Below are 17,851 nucleotides of genomic sequence, written 5' to 3' on the forward strand. Positions count from 1 at the left end.
AAAAAGGACTCATGAAGTGGGGTGCATGGGAACCTCTGTATTTACCATGGCCAAGGAAAGTCTCACTGAGAGAGTAATATTCAGGTACCATGAATCATAAGATATCTGGAAGAAACACCATCTGAAGCAGAAGGCAGGCAAGTAGAAAGGCTCGAAGGTGGGTGTGCAGCAAGCCTGGGGAGTTGACTGCAGGAGGTGGGGGGCAGTGGGTGCTTGCTGGGGTGTGCAGTGTAATACAAGGGGGCACTGGGGAGGAAGTCCCAGGACTCATATAAGACACTGACTCTTGCAAAAGCTTTCCTAAACTCTATTTGCCTCTGGCTGAGCTGGGTATCTTACCACAAAATACTATGCTGCTAAGTCGCTTCAGTCGAGTTCGACTCTGTGCGACCCCATAGACAGCAGCCCACCAGGCTCCCCCGTCCCTGGGATTCTCCAGGCAAGAACACTGGAGTGGGTTGCCATTTCCTTCTCCAATGCATGAGAGTGAAAAGTGAAAGTGAAGTCGCTCAGTAAGTGTCTGACTCTTAGTGACTCCATGGACTGCAGCCTACCAGGCTCTTCCGTCCATGGGATTCTCCAGGCAAGAGAACTGGAATGGGGTGCCATTGCCTTCTCTGACAAAATACTAGACTACCCTACATAACCGGTCTTATGTTTCCATGATTTTTTTTAGCTCTTTAAATATAGAGAATAAATTCATTTACCTGTATTCCTTATTCCAAGGAAGGTGTGGCATGCAAACTAAGTATGTGTTGAATGAACAAGGGATCTTGAACCAAACCATCTCTTACAAATATCTTAAACAAGCGTTTTCATCATCAGCTCCCCCCAAGAGATGACAGTTTGAGAAAAGCTCTACTTCTGAATCATTCTGTAAAATCTTCAGATCCTTCATGTCACTGAAACACTTTACCCTAAAATGTTCTGGTTCACTAATTAAGAAGTATGGGCTTTAGTTTTACCTAGACAGAAACTCCCAAGAAATGAGGCAGCAGAGATGAAAACAAGTGAAGTACAAAGGCTCTTCTTTTTGTTTGTTCTCAATGGCCTTACCCATTAAACCTTTCTTTCCCTGTCTTCTCTACTTAATAAAGTAAAAGCCACAGGGAACCAGGAGCAGGTAATCAAAATACAGCACAATGCCCCCCTCTTTCCTAACAGTCCTTCCTTTAGTACTTTAGAGAAGAAAACCCTGGGGAATCAGAAGCTGTCAGCAGATGAGAGAAACAGGCCTTTTAAGTACTTTGATGTCAGGCCAATCTGAAACCAATGAACCAGTACAAACCTCAAAAGGGTCTAAGAGTCCAGACTCCATATGAGAAAACCAAGATGAGTTAGCAGAATGGCCTCTAAGCAAACTGTGTGTGTGTACTTATCAGATACACTTACTAATTAAAAACAAAACAGCAGAAAATGAGAGTAAGAACAACATATTTAACACTTCCTAGTGTATGTTTCCAAAGTGTCTTCTCTTTCGGTCATGTATCAAATTCAACATACTGATATAGATCATATATGTTAAATACATAAGTAAGTTTCCTCATCAGGTTAGCTATTAAGATTAACCAGGATCTTAAAATTGTTGTTGTTACTGTTTAGTCACTAAGTCGTGTCTGACTCTTTTCGGAGCCCACCAGGCTCCTCTGTACATGAGATTCTCCAGGCAAGAAGACTGGAGTGGGTTGACACTACCGTCCCCAGGGGATCTTCCTGACCCAGGGATTGAACCCATGTCTCATGCATTACAGGTGGATTCTTTACCACTGAGCCACCTAAGAAGCCCATCTCAATGTCAACCTGTCTTAATTATTAATGAGACTATGACCATATACCCAAATCATAGGATTAAGGTTTTGAACACAGGCTATAAACCTTATCTAAAAGCTGAAAACACAAACAAAATAAAACACAGAATATAACAGGTTATCAGATTTATGTTATCTTTTAAAATAAAACACAGCCTCAGATGAAAACCAAAATTGTTTGATAACAGACTGTCTTTCCTCCTCAGACCACTGTAAGCTCTGTCTCTAGATACTTCAGTCTGAAAATACACAGTTCCCATGTACTGACTCACGAAAAGTATCCAACACTGTATTTGCAGCATTCTTTTCTTTTTTTCTGTAGTCAGCTGCCCAGTATTTGAACTCTCTTGTTAGACTGGAATTTCCCTAGTATGAGTCCCAGAAAGAGGCAAGGCCCTATTCCTACTATGAAATGAAAAGACAAGACAGTTCCTCCCAGCTGCCCGGGACTGAGGCGTGTAACCTAGTTAGCCAACCAGTGTGCTTTCTCTGGCAGTCTAGAAGTCAAGTCAGCAGCTCTACTTCTTAGGCAATTTGTGGCTTCTCCTTAACTCTTCACTGCTACCCCTTCTCCCTTGGGGTCTCCACTTTTCATAAATTCCTCTTATGTTCCAGTCAGCTGAAGGTAGAATTTGTTGCTGTAGCCAGGCTGCAAAGCCTCCTTGTTTCCTCCCTTTATTGCTTGCAGCAACTCGGGATTGGGGCAGTAATAGTTTTCTCTCAGTTGCTTTGTTTGAAATCCCTTAGAAGGCTAAACAGAAAAATGATGGTGCCAAAGGATATTATTTCAGAGAGCCAGGGGGAGTTGACCAAATACTCTAAAACTTGCATGGAAATTCTACATGAGTTTTTAAAAAAAAAGCAAAATAAAAGAATGTGATTCAAAAACCCTCCATATAAAAGTAAAGGCATTTACATGGGAGATTTCAGCAATACCTGCAGACATTTTTGGTCATCACGACTGGGAAAGGGGTGCAAGTAATGAATGAGAGCAGAAATGCCACCAGGAACCCTACCGTGTCCATGACAGCTCCCCACAACAGAACTACCTGGCCTAAAACGTCAACAGTGTCAAGGCTGGGAAACCTTGCCCTCCAATCTACCTCCCTTCAAATCACAAACAAATAAATGCCCTCCCCCAGAGCAAGAATAAGTCTCCTTCAGTCCACAATACCCAAATACTTTATTTTATTTTTTAACTTTACAATATTGTATTGGTTTTGCCATATATCAAAATGAATCCGCCACAGGTATACATGTGTTTCCCATCCTGAACCCTCCTCCGTCCTCCCTCCCCATACCTTCCCTCTGGGTCGTCCCAGTGCACCAGCCCCAAGCATCCAGTATCGTGCATCGAAGCTGGACTGGCGACTCGTTTCATATATGATATTATACATGTTTCAATGACATTCTCCCAAATCTTCCCACCCTCTCCCTCTCCTGTGGGAATGCAAACTAGTACAGCCACTATGGAGAACAGTGTGGAGATTCCTTAAAAAACTGGAAATAGAACTGCCTTATGATCCAGCAATCCCACTGCTGGGCATACACACTGAGGAAACCAGAATTGAAAGAGACACGTGTACCCCAATGTTCATCGCAGCACTGTTTATAATAGCCAGGACATGGAAGCAACCCAAATACTTTTACAATTACTTAGGACATCTCATTTCTACCCTAATATTGGAAGAAAAGAATCTCATAACTTATCTGCCAATATCATGATTCACCTGAAAACTACCCAGATGGGGGGGGGGGGACTAAAAAAGAGCAAATAAGGGAAATGAATGAGAATGTACAAAGACCTTTAAAGGGCCAGGAGTGCCTGAGGGAGTGTAAGGACATCTAGGGTGAAAAAGAGTTGTATTCATGGCCAAGAGCATTGGGGAATGAAGCTTGGAGGGATGCTGTGATCAGATTCCAAAGTGTCTTATACATCACAGGAATCCAGATTCTGCTCTCTAAATAACAGTAGTTTTTAAAGAAGAGGTTTGTAAGTGGGGGTAGAGTAATAAGTCGTTTCTTAGGAAGAAAATCTTAGTGTCATCTTAGGTGGCATGTGTGAGTCAGAAGGCGAGGGGACTGCTCCAACGGCACAAGAGTTGGAGAGAGTGGCCAGGTGACGCCAGCATGGGCGGAAAATGAAGGCCAGAGACAGTAAAAGCACACTAGTAGAGATTCGTTGACCTCTTCCTTTAAAATAAGATCCCATTTCCAGTTTATTTCTGTGTATGATGTTAGGGAGTGTTCTATTTTCATTCTTTTACATATAGTTTTCCAGTTTTCCCAGCACCACTTTTTGAAGAGGCTGTCTTTTTTCCATTGTATATTCTTGCCCTCTTTGTCATAGATTAAGTGACCACATGTGCGTGGGTTTATCTCTGGGATTTCTGTCCAATTCCATGGATCTAGACAGTGTCATACACAGTGAGGGAAGTCAGAAAGAGAAAAAAATATCATATGTTAATGCATATATGTAGAATCTAGAAAAATGGTATAGATGATCTCATTTGCAAAGCAGAAACAGAGACATACACGTAGAGAACAAACATATGGATATCAAGAGGGAAAGGGGTGGGGTGAGAAGAACAGGGAGTTTGGAACTGATACATATAGCTTTTTGATGTTTGCTGTCGTTGAGTTGCTAAGTCACGTCCAACCAACTCTTTTGCAACTCCATGGACTGCAGCCAGCCAGGCTCCTCTGTCCATGGGATTTCCCAGGCAAGAATACTGGAATGGGTTGCCATTTCCTTCTCCTCACCTAGGGATCGAACCCATGTCTAAGGCATTTACCACTGAGCGACCTGGGAAATGCTACATGATTGATACTATACATAAAATAAACAACTGATGGGAACATACAGTGTAGCCTGGTGAGCTAAATGGGAGGGAAATCCAAAAGGGAGGGGATATTTGTATATATATGGCTGATTCATTTTGTATGCAGTAGAAGCTAACACAACATTGTAAAGCAACTATAATGCAATAAAAATGTTTAAAAATAATAAAATGAGTATCTTTTAGTACTGTAAAATATAAAGAATAAAAACAATTTAAGTGAGTAAACACACATCTATTTACAGTGTGCACTAAAAGTACAATAACATGTCAATGAATTAAGAGAATTAAGGCTATGCAATGAGAATGTATGCTATTTAAATTAATTTCTGTATGATTTCCAAAGAACATGTATAGAAAGTTAATAATATTACCTGTTTCAGGACTTCTTTATAGGTAATAGTGGCTTTAGTGTTTGTAACAGGACTGTCATAAATGATAGCAATCTTATCTCCTTTACCATTTTCAATATGACGATCGATGGCATTGTAACAAATGTTAAGCATCCCTTCCACAAACCTGAAAAATAATTGGAAAGTAAAAGTGAATGACTCTTTTCGAAACATAAACGTTGCTTAACTAGGTTTCTGTAGTTCTAGTTTGGCGAGCTGCCCTTTAAACAGTGTTTTCCCAGGCGTGTTATACCAAGTATTGATGGCTGTAAACTGTTTAAGATGCTACAGAAGTGACATTCTGATTTTAATAAATATGTGCTTATTCTCATGTGCACTAGAAGAAAACATACCTCGCACTTCAAGGGGGGCTTCCCTTGTGGCTCAGACGGTTAAGAATCCGCCTGCAACGTGGGAGACCTGGGTTCAGTCCCTAGGTTGGGAAGATGCCCTGGAGAAGGAACAGCTACCCACTCCAGTGTCCTGGCCTAGAGAATCCCATGTACTATACAGTCCATGGGGTCACAAAGAGTTGGACACGACTGAGTGACTTTCACTTCACTCACTTCACTTCAAGGTGACAATTTTGTGGATTTTATTGTTTAGGATGAAACTAGAGTATACAGCACCAAAATAATCTACTTTACATGAAATGAATTGTAACCAACTGTCGCACAGATGCACTAAGCTGAGAGGGCAAATAGTAGATGCATGACTGAAGTCTGGGTCTCTGCTATAAAAAGACAGACTTACTGCAAAGAAATCAATTCTTCTTTGAAATATTCATATTCCTTGAAAGATATATATTTGTTTCAATTAAATGTAATACCCCCAATTTCACAAAGTATAGGTAAGTTCTTTTCAGAATTTTGAGACGCTTCATAATTTGAATAAGCAATCAACATGCACATATGGTTAATAAATTTTTTAAACTTCTCAATTCACTACCTTATCTCTTAATTGCTGAGTGCATCCCTTGGAAAATACAGATATAATGTAGATAGAGATAATTTTTAAGAAAATATAACTCATTTCCCTGAGAATTGGATTTTCCACTTTTTTAGGAAGAGAATGTTAGATAAAAAATACAAGTACAGTAATGGTTCATTTGTTCCAACATCAGACTAGCAAATATTATAAAAATACAAAATAATAGGAAAATATTGAAGCAACAAGAAAAAGCCCCCTTATAAAACTGAGTGTCACCATTAGGTACTCATTCAAATAGCCCTGTGTGAAAGGAAGCAGGTAATACACCTATAGATACAGTGGCAGCTATAAGAAATAACAGATACAGAAGGCAGGAGGAGGAGGGATCATTTCATCAGCATCAAATGACGCTGCACACATGAGTGATGGTGAAAATGATGACCTTACAGTACAGCACAATGAGTGATTAACACAATGATTCTGCATTGCCAAGTGCAACAGATTCCACGTTTGTTCAAAAACACGGTCTCTTCTCCTCGCCTCTTCTATTAAAAATACTTTGTCTCTTCCTCTTGCCTCCATTTTCATCAGTGGAGAATACTTCCCCTGACTTTGGGGCCATCCATGTGACTTGCTTTGGCTATCAGCAGACAAGAGGCATGCATTTACTTGAAAGCACTTGACACAGCACATATAATTAGGCTCGCTTTCCAGCACCTAGACCCTCTCCTGGAGAAGAGCCTCCAGGCATTCCTGCTGGCTCCTCTTCAGCCTAGAGCCCGGAATGAATATTTGCAGGTGGAAGCAGAGCCCAGAAAGAAGCAAGGAGCGCAACTCAGCCAAATAGATATCTGAGAGCAACATTTCCAGTCATGCCGATCCCATGACAACCTACAGATTCACTGATGAAAAAGCATCTTCTGACTCAGATTTTTGTGGAGATATGAAGCATAATTATGGCCATAATTAACTAACACATCAAGAAAAAAGTAAAAAATGTTTACTCAGGCTTAAGTTCCAGCTCCTCATTAGGCCTCTGCTTACACTCACAAGAGAAAGAGGGACCTCCTTACCACTGAGCTAGGGTCAAAGTTCAGGCTCCCACTAGGCTTCCATTACATCATCCTGGCTCCCAGGGGGAATGGCATCCAGGCTCCCACTGGGCTTCCATTACATCATCCTGCCATCCAGGGGGAGTGGCACCTCACTAAGACTGCCCACATGGACTCCACTAACACTGCCAGGGCCAAGAGCCTCCTTACCTCTTTATCTCAGCTGTAATGAAAGTTCCAATTCCTGATAAAACCTTCTCTGATACCATGAGGGGAGCTGGCAATGTTTAGGGCACCCTTGACACAGCCTGGAAAAGTAGAAGTCTAGATTCCTCACCATCTTTTCACTGGTGAGGATGGGATGGGGATCCCAGTTTGCCATATTGTTTGACTGAATTAGGCCGGTGACTGTACAAAGATGTCCCATCTTGGCAGGCTGCCCTTCCCCACCCTTTTCTATTTTGGGTGTAGGGGGAGGGATCCAAAAGAAAATTTGCTGGTACTTTTCTTCTACATCCATTGGCATTTCTGAATTGTCACCTTCTCCAGCACTCAGTCTAGGACATACAAGCAAAAAAGAAAACTTGGGGAATTCAAGTGTCATGTCATTTCTCCGGTCCCAAATCTGAGCTGATCTGGTTTCTTCTCTTTTCCTTTCAGAGTCTTCTTATGTGTGTTTTATACATAATGTCCTATGTTTTTAGCTATATTTAACGGAATGAATAGGAAAAAGTACATTTTGTCCACCTTGTCATGAAAGTCTCTAAGTAATATTTATTAATAGCTTACTCTAGACCAATATTTCATGTGTATAAAGTCATCTAATCAAAAAACAACCCTAGGGCCCCTTGTGCACTGTTACTCAGAATGTAAATTTGTTCCGTCACTATGAAAAACAGTATGGATGCACCTCAAAAAATTAAAAACAGAACTACCATAAAATCTAGCAATTCCATTTCTGGGTTTTTACCAGAAGAAAACAAAAGCATTAATTCAAAAAGATATATACACCCTTATGTTCACTTCATCATTATTTACAATAGCCAAGATATAGAAGGCACCCAAAATTCACCTATACTCAAAGAACTTTGTTTTGTGTTTTTTTTTCCCAATTATTTTCAAATTTTGGGTGGCTTAAAATGTAAATTATTTGCACACTAGCATTTTCTTTTTTAAGGATGCCCTTAGAGAAATTTAAATAATTTTAAGGCACCCTTTGGGACAGACAGGAAAGAAATTCAAACAGAAAGAAAGGCCTGCAAGCAATAATAAGCAAGAACTGTTGAATGGAGTGACATGTTGGCGTAGCTCCAGAGGTGGTTACAGGTAATGAATATACTGCTATAAAGTGGCTAAACTTAAGGGCTGGATTATTGCGGGTAACCGGACCAAGTGACCTGCAAAAGGCCTCACAGCTCAAAGATCTGATTACTCTACTATTACAAGATTTTATTTCATTTCAAATCAAATCATTTCAGTAAAGATCAACTGGATGCCTTCTATGTGCTGTCTCTTCACTACCCCTTCTAAAAATTTATGAGAAGATTTTAAATGGTTTGTCAGCCCAGATTATTAAAATCACTAACGCTCACTGTAGAAGTCCCAGAAAATATACTTTGGAGTATTTTATTTTTTTTACATGTAAATATTTTGCCTCTGTTTAAGAACACATTATATGTTTTTTCCAATGACCTGAAAAATTCTCAAAACATGCTTAATCAAGGCATTATATTCCATTCAATTGCTGTTCAAAAATAACTTCTGCAGCACTATTTAAGCACAAAGTTCTCTTGCAATGTGGCAAATTGCTTTTCACAATACTGTCATTATTTTAAATGATCCCAGGATGATGTTTCTTTTACAGAAATATTGGTCACATTGCTTTTTATTACGTATGCCAACAAGATTCCTACAATCACACACACACACACACACACACACACACACACACTTTCACACACCAAATGACCAAATTGCTTTCTGGACATGTTGAATCAATTTATATTACCATCAGCATTACCTGAAAGTTCATTTTATCACACTACTCTAAACACAGATTGTTCTCAATTTTCTTCAATTTTAGAAGTAAAAAACTGTTTTAGTTTTGCTTCATGTGACTACTAGTATTAAACACAATGCCTTGCCAATTTTTAAATGCTCTTTATATAGGATATTGAATTTAAGTCTAACATTTATAAATTATTTTCTCAATTTATTCACAAATTTTAATTTATGGTATTTCCTTCTGAAAGAGATGGGAATACCAGACCACCTGACCTGCCTCTTGAGAAATTTGTATGCAGGTCAGGAAGCAACAGTTAGAACTGGACATGGAACAACAGACTGGTTCCAAATAGGAAAGAGTACATCAAGGCTGTATATTGTCACCCTGTTAATTTAACTTAGATGCAGAGTACATCATGAGAAACGCTGGGCTGGAAGAAACACAAGCTGGAATCAAGATTGCCGGGAGAAATATCAATCACCTCATATATGCAGATGACACCACCCTTATGGCAGAAAGTGAAGAGGAACTCAAAAGCCTCTTGATGAAAGTGAAAGTGGAGAGTGAAAAAGTTGGCTAAAGCTCAACATTCAGAAAATGAAGATCATGGCATCCGGTCCCATCACTTCATGGGAAATAGATGGGGAAACAGTGGAAACAGTGTCAGACTTCATTTTTCTGGGCTCCAAAATCACTGCAGATGGTGACTGCAGCCATGAAATTAAAAGACGCTTGCTCCTTGGAAGGAAAGTTATGACCAACCTAGATAGCATATTCAAAAGTAGAGACATTACTTTGCCAACAAAGGTTCACCTAGTCAAGGCTATGGTTTTTCCTGTGGTCATGTATGGATGTGAGAGCTGGATTGTGAAGAAAGCTGAGTGCCGAAGAATTGATGCTTTTGAACTGTGGTGTTGGAGAAGACTCTTGAGAGTCCCTTAGACTGCAAGGAGATCCAACCAGTCCATTCTGAAGGAGATCAGCCCTGGGATTTCTTTGGAAGGAATGATGCTAAAGCTGATACTCCAATACTTTGGCCACCTCATGCGAAGAGTTGACTCATTGGAAAAGACTCTGATGCTGGGAGGGATTGGGGGCAGGAGGAGAAGGGGATGACAGAGGATGAGATGGCTGGATGGCATCACTGACTCGATGGATGGCATCACTGACTCAATGGACGTAAGTCTGAGTGAACTCCGGGAGTTGGTGATGGACAGGGAGGCCTGGCGTGCTGTGATTCACAGGGTCGCAAAGAGTCGGACACGACTGAGCGACTGATCTGATCTGAACAGAAAAATATTTTAAATTCATATGTCATCAAATAAATTCACAATTTTCCATCACAATTTCCCCTATAAGATAATTCATATTACTCTCTTCTGATTTAATTTTTTATAGTGATGTCTTAAATGTATTATTATATTTATATACATATATAATCTGTGTGTAAAATCTGTTATATATTATATTTTAATGTTTATATTATGATATATAAGCCTCCCAGGTGGTGCTAGTGGTAAAGAACCTGCCTATCAATGCAGGAGACATAATAGACTTGGGATCGATCCCTGGGTCAGGAAGATTCCCTGGAGGAGGGCAAGGCAACCAACTCCAGTAGTCTTGCCTGGAGAATCCCATGGACAGAGGAGACTGGCAGGCTCCAGTCCATGGAGTCACAAAGAGTCAGACACGACTTAAATGACTTGGCACGCACTATGATACATGTGTTTGTATATGTGTATATATATATATATTTTTTTTTTGATATGGCAGTACAGTTAAATTTGTTTATTCATCAACAAATTGCCAAGCATTGTTTTTTTTGACTAATCCTGTTTTCATTCATTTGTGATGCTCCAATATTTCCAAATGTATTAGTATTTCATGTATCACACAGAAACACAGAAACACACATATATTTGTGTGTATGAACATATATATATATGGACATCAGCATCTGTATCAGGGATATACAGCCCCTAGACATAACCTCTGGAATGTTCTGCCAATACAGTCTTTGAATAGCTCTCTTTTTAAACTCAGTCAGATTTAATTCTGCTGCAAAAAGGAAAAAACTTCATATTCTTTATCCTACCCAACCCCTGCCCTGAATTCCTTCTGTAGAAAATTGGAAGCAATCTGAAATTGCCATATCTACCTGAAAAAGAGAGAAAATATAAAACTGAAATAAAATTGAATTCAATATGGAACCCCTAGAAATGGTGCTACCACTAGATCAGAAAAGTGGAAAAATTTTTAATTTATAAAACAGATAGGATCAATGACTGCTAAATCCAGAAATCATGAGAAACATGGCAGACCCATAGAATTTGTGACATTTTATATACTGCTAAGTTAAAACAAAAACATAAAAAAGGAGGAGCAGAAAAATGTATACAGCTCTACCACAGAATACATTCATAAGGAACCTATAAATACTAAGCAGGAAATACAAACACTTAACACAAAAACCTCTCTTTTAATAAAGCTCTGAAATAACTCCCAGATCAGAGGGAGGTAGGAATAAAGAATGGGTCATTGGTGTTTAGATGGAAAATTAATAATAATCAAACACATTCACACATATGCATCATGCAAAAGTTTACCTTTCTAGAGTCTTTCTGAAACAAGTATAATCTCTGCATGCATAACTGTCCTGAAGATTTAAGACCTGTAAAATAGGAACAACACTCTACATAACTTCCAAGAGGCCCAGAAACTCTGTATACCACTGCCACCTGGAAATTCCCTCTTCTCCCTGAAAAATTATAGAAAGAAGGACTGTAGCAATCAAAACCTGTATCCACTGATGAGTGAATATGGATACTTACTTGGATTTTGAAATGTTCTCCACTCAGCTACCTGCTATACCTCACACTCAGATGAGCACATTTGGGTGTATGTGCGTGTGTGCGTGTGCATGTGCGTGTGTGTGTGTGTGTATTATGTGTTTATGTGTGCATAAAATAGAAGACAAGATAAAGTCGAAGTGTGGGGAGGGGGGGAGGGCATATTCTCAACATAACTAACAAGTAAGTATGTGTTAGTTGCTCAGTCGTGTCCAACTCTTTGGGACCTGATGGACTGTAACCCGCCAGGCTCTTGTCTCCATGGAATTCTCCAGGCAAGAATACTGGAGTGGGTAACCATTCCCTTCTCCAGGGGATCTTCCCAATCCAGGGATCAAACCCAGGTCTCTTGCACTGCAAGCAGATTCTTTACCATTTGAGTTACCTAGGAAGCCCTAACTAACAAGGGGAAAGGTCCATTTGCAACTTCAGTAATATTCAAAGTGCTCCTATGAGTCAATAAGAAAAAAAAAAATTTAAATCTATATAGACAAAGAATTTCAGCACACTATCCACAGAGGAAAAATATAATAGCTAAAAAGCATAAAAATGGTACTCAGTCCTACAAACATCAGAAAAATGAACATTAAAACAATAATGAGAAGTCATTTTTCTACACTGAAAGTAAAAGTGAAGTCTCTCAGTCGCGTCCAACTCTTTGCGCGACCCCATGGACTATAGCCCACCAGGCTCCTCCATCCATGGAATTTTCCAGGCAAGAGTACTGGAGTGGGGTGCCATTTCCTTCTCCTGGGGATCTTCCTGACCCAGGGATCTAACCCAGGTCTCCAGCATTGTGAGCAGATGCTTTATCGTCTGAGCCAACTGGTATAAAAAATGTAGTATACACACTGTTGGTGATAGTAAAGAGAAACTGGCATTCTCACATAAAGTAGGTGAGCAAGTAAATTAGTTCAGCAATTTAGGAATACGCATACACACACACACACATACAAAATGTACTTTTAACATAGCCATAGCAAGTTGTTTACATGTTCATCTCTGTGTTGCATAAAAGCACAAGGAGTCTAGAAAAATGGACAGGAAAATATTAACAGTGGTAAACTCTGCGTAAGAGAAAGTTGAGGGACAAAATGGAGAAGGGATAGTCTATATTTTTATATGATAAATACTTCCTGTGTTATTTAATTTTCATGAGCATGTATTATATATTGAATAGATGATTTAAATATATTTCAGTCAGTTCAGTCGCTCAGTCTTGTCCGACTCTTTGCGACCCCATGAATCGCAGCACGCCAGGCCTCCCTGTCCATCACCAACTCCCGGAGTTCACACAGACTCACGTCCATCGAGTCAGTGATGCCATCCAGCCATCTCATCCTCTGTCGTCCCCTTCTCCTCCTGCCCCCAATCCCTCCCAGCATCAGGGTCTTTTCCAATGAGTCAACTCTTCGCATGAGGTGGCCAAAGGACTGGAGTTTCAGCTTTAGCATCATTCCTTCCAAAGAAATCCCAGGGCTGATCTCCTTCAGAATGGACTGGTTGGATCTCCTTGCAGTCCAAGGGACTCTCAAGAGTCTTCTCCAACACCACACTTCAAAAGCATCAATTCTTCGGCGCTCAGCCTTCTTCACAGTCCAACTCTCACATCCATACATGACCACAGGAAAAACCATAGCCTTGACTAGACAGACCTTTGTTGGCAAAGTAATGTCTCTGCTTTTGAATATGCTATCTAGGTTGGTCATAACTTTTCTTCTAAGCAGTAAGCGTCTTTTAATTTCATGGCTGCAGTCACCATCTGCAGTGATTTTGGAGCCCCCCAAAATAAATATATTTAAATAACTTTAAATGCTTTGTCTAGATGGCTTTTCTCCTGATCTGACTGAATCGTCAACTCTGTAATCGGCATAGCTACCATTAGTAAAAAATTTTTATAACAAAAACATCTTTTTTTAATATTCTTCTGGTAAAAAAGAAGCATTTCTTACATATATGATAACATCTAAACTCAGTTTTAAGAAACCAACATTTGGGCCATAAAACCTTTGTTCTTTTTATTTTTTTTCACCAGAATTAACCTCAAGCAGCTGAAGAGTCAATAATAAATAGCTAGATAGAACCTTCAAATCACATAGAGAGATCTGTCATAAATTTGTGGTCATTATTCCTGCTGTCCACTAAGATTTTGGCTGTCCTCATTCCAAGCACTTGTAGGACTGCACTTTCATATCCACTTGAAATGAAGTATAACTGCATGGCTTGCTGTGGCCCATGCAATGGCAAGAGAGGTAATATATGGAGTCTTCAAGAGCAAATGCAAGCTGACAACTTCTCCTCCTCCCTGCCACGAGGATACTCCAAATGGAACTGCACTATCAGCCTATATCCCTGAGTTAGGATGGATGACATGGAGCAAATCTCCTGGGTAACCCAAAATAAACCTGTAATATGAGTGAGATACACCTGGGCTATTTTAGAACACAGAGATTTGAGGGCTGTTTATTCCTGCAGGATGACTTAATCTATCCTGATACAAGTCTTAAGATCTAGACTCTTTCACAAATGCAAACTAGCTTTAAAAATTGTCCTATTTTATAATTTAAGAGCCAGTGGAATGAATTCTAGGACAAACAAAATGGGAGGAATCTCAGCTAGTGTAATTCTGTAACGGTAATGTTAGATTCCTTGAAAAGAAGTCAGAGATGAGCTATTATCAGTGCCTGAGCTCACAAAGGCAGGACTAAGGGGGGCTCTGGAAAGAAGAAACATCTTGAAATTCCTTCTAGATTTCCTGAAGATAATTTACTACTTTTCTTTGCCTCTTTCTCATCAACCTCTGCTAGCTTATATCTGGCATAAAATCTTAGACTTCGCTCTTCGGAAAAAATCTGCCTTGAGTTGTATTCTTCTTCTGTTTCTTCACTTCAGCTTACCCTGAGTCTTCCCTGTCTTTCCTAATAGCTGATTCTAGCCAATGGTGTATTTGACTTCAGCTTTTTCATTATGAGTTAGACTGGAGTGTGTACTCGGCCCACACAGTGGGCTAAGTTGGTGAATGTAGATGGATGTCAAATTTTTTTCAGAAGCAGGGAGCCTAACAAGTTTCATGGTCTTGATCTCTTGAAGCCAGAAAGAGCTAGCGGCAAATATGATTCTTCTGTTCCCATCAGTTCTCATCACCACCACCCTTCCCTTTGTTGAAGGCTAACTTTTCCTTTTTAAGGATGTATTTATTAAGTCAATCTTCAAACATTACACAAGGAAAAAGAAACTCTGACACTCAAAAAAATAATAATCCTTGTTTCAGAAGGGGAAATTGATAGAAATTTATTCTGTGAATCTGATTATCCAGTAATGAAAAGTTAAATCAGTAAAGTCTAAAATGTTCCTCTCAATTCTACCACTGCCTCCCATGCCAAGAATAAAATTTAATAAAGCAATGCTGTTAACAGGGTGGCCTATGAAACTCTTTCACAAACTGCAATATTTCAGTTTCCACGAAATAACTATTGAAACCATATTTAGTGGTGATAACGTTGTAACCCTCTCTATATACTCAGCTACTGATTTCTCTACTCTGTAAATTTTCATTACTAAATAACTGGAAAGTTTAACTTATAATTTACCTTCTGATATGAGCTTTCTTCCTTGGATCAACTTATAATTTCCTTCTTTGAAGATCTCCTATGTGGGTCTTCATTTCATCATAGTTTCAGGGGAAAAAAAAGAAACTCCAAACTCTTTTTCAAAAATTAAATAAACCAGAAGCAACATACTGAAAACAATTTGATGATGGTGAATACATTTAGTTATCTGTATACTAAAATACTAAATCTATAAACTAAAATAATAATAAACATATAATCTTTATAATAATACATTATTTTACAAGAAGACTATAGCTCATTACAGTCTCCACTATTAACTGTCAATAATACTTTTAAAACATTTTTCTATTCAAAAATTTTAACAATAAATAATCTGTTGTTGATTAGCTGAGACTGTGAAGGAAGGGGAAAAAATATAACTGGGTACATGTTCTCTACTCTGAAAGGCAGACTAATTTGCAATAACTATAATAAGAAGCAAAATGTGGCAAATTTCCTGGCAGAAGTACAAACTAAGTATGATGAAAGCACAGCAAAAAGAGATTAATTCCAACCACAGACATGTGTAAGGAGTGGTGGATGTTGAAATGAATGTAGTAAGCCTGGGCTTTAAGGTCAAAAGGCCAGAGTTCAAATCTCAGACATGTCGTTTACAAGTTGCATGAATGCAGACATATTAACATATCTAAGTCTTTCTTCAATCACTTATGAAACTAGAAAAATAAAATGAAAACCCACTACATAGCCCTTACTCTATATCAACATAATACTATGAGCATTTAATACAAATTAATTTATTTAATTATCCCCCAAATTTTATGTGTATACTAATATCCTCACTTTACAGATGAGGAAACTGAGGTACACAGAGTTTATGTGGCCTATGTCTGGTCCATAGTGGAATCCGACAAGCTGGAACCAGATGTCAGGATGTCACACCCTGGGTCACAAACACTATTCTATGTGGATGAGTTAATGTGAGCGAAATCTAAATCCACCATGAGCACAATTTTATACACATTTCATTGACCCCTTTCAATAACCCTATGAGGTGATTACCATCACTACATACATTGACAAGTGATGATCTGACTTCGATGAATTATGAAAGAACAGTTCTGTGCCAGTGGGTACAATGAACTGCAGCAGGACACAGGAGAGGGGACTGATGCGATTTTTTGCAGTAATCAAATACTGTGGTGATAAAGATGGAAAGAAAGGAGAGATCTGAGAAATACAGAAGAATGAAAAGAAAATGTTTTAGGAAGTGAAACCAGGGCTCGAGAAGGGCCAGCAAATTCTGGCCACATGCCAGATCTGGCCCACCACTTCTTTGTATAAATAAAGCTTTATTGAAACACAGGCACACTTAGTTGTTTATATATTTTCCGTAGCTGCTTTTGTTTGACAACAGCGGAGTTAAGTGGTTGCAATGAAGCCTATCTAGCGTGAAAAGCCAAATATTTACCATTTTGCCCCTTAAAGAAAAATTCTGCCAATCTTTACTCCAGAGAAGCCCTGTCCAACAGAAAATTCTGTGATGGTGGAACTGTACTGTATCTCCACTGCTCAACAGAATAGCCAATAGCCACAAGTGGCTGGTTAAATTTAAACTAATTAAAACACAAATTTAAAATGTAGTTCCTCAGTCACACTTACCACCTTTCAAATACTCAATAGCCATATTAGCTATGTAAATTAAATTTTATTTAATTCTAACTAAACTAAACAAATTTCAGTAACCACATGTGGCTATAGGCTACCATCCTGGACAACAGAGCCATGGGGAATTTCAGAGGTAGAGATGGTCCCCAGAGTCAAATACTAAAGAGAGATCGAACAAGCTAAGGACTTGAAGTCAATACATAGAATTAAGCAACAAATTGACACTGATGAATATTTGGAAGAGGAATTTGGGTCGAGTGATGAGGCCTGAGGCCACCTTTCAGTGGACGTGGGAGTGTAAGGGAAAAGAGGACTTGGAAAACAGACAACAAGGCAAGACTTGATGATGTGAAGAGAAGTTTCTCTTTATTTATGACAGTCTTTCAGCTGGACTGTATTCAAAGAGAAGGGCAAAACGTGAAGGTAGCTGAGGGGAGAAGGACAGAATACCAGTGGAAATACTGTTTGTTTTTTAATGGCATTGGCAAGTGGGAAAGTGAAAAACAGGGCAAAGTTCAGGTTCTGTTTTACAAGTGCATCAGTGCTGCGGAAAGAAGAGATGTTTGTGTTTGGGGTGGGCGCATAACAAGAGCTAAGGCAAGAAAGACCCCTGGAAGCCTTACCTAAAAGCCTTGAATACCTTGTCAAGAAGGGGAGGCCTTTTAAAGGGAATGCCCTGTTCAGAATGGGATTTCAGGTCACAGTGGGAGGCAAACAAGGAAAGATAATCAGTTCAGA

At 39.2% G+C, this 17,851-nt stretch overlaps 1 protein-coding gene across 3 annotated transcripts in view; it reads right to left on the minus strand.

Moving 5' to 3' along the window:
• Positions 1–17,851, minus strand: part of ACSS3 (acyl-CoA synthetase short chain family member 3) — a 187,949-nt gene that overhangs the window by 147,054 nt on the left and 23,044 nt on the right. For all 3 annotated transcript variants that reach the window (XM_055586864.1, XM_055586871.1, XM_055586868.1), the window contains exon 2: positions 5,023–5,167. In XM_055586864.1, the coding sequence (XP_055442839.1) occupies positions 5,023–5,167 (145 nt within the window). The remainder of the gene's footprint in view (positions 1–5,022; positions 5,168–17,851) is intronic.

Source organism: Bubalus kerabau, chromosome 1 (assembly GCF_029407905.1).
Source record: "Bubalus kerabau isolate K-KA32 ecotype Philippines breed swamp buffalo chromosome 1, PCC_UOA_SB_1v2, whole genome shotgun sequence".
Taxonomy (NCBI): Eukaryota; Metazoa; Chordata; class Mammalia; order Artiodactyla; family Bovidae; genus Bubalus; species Bubalus kerabau.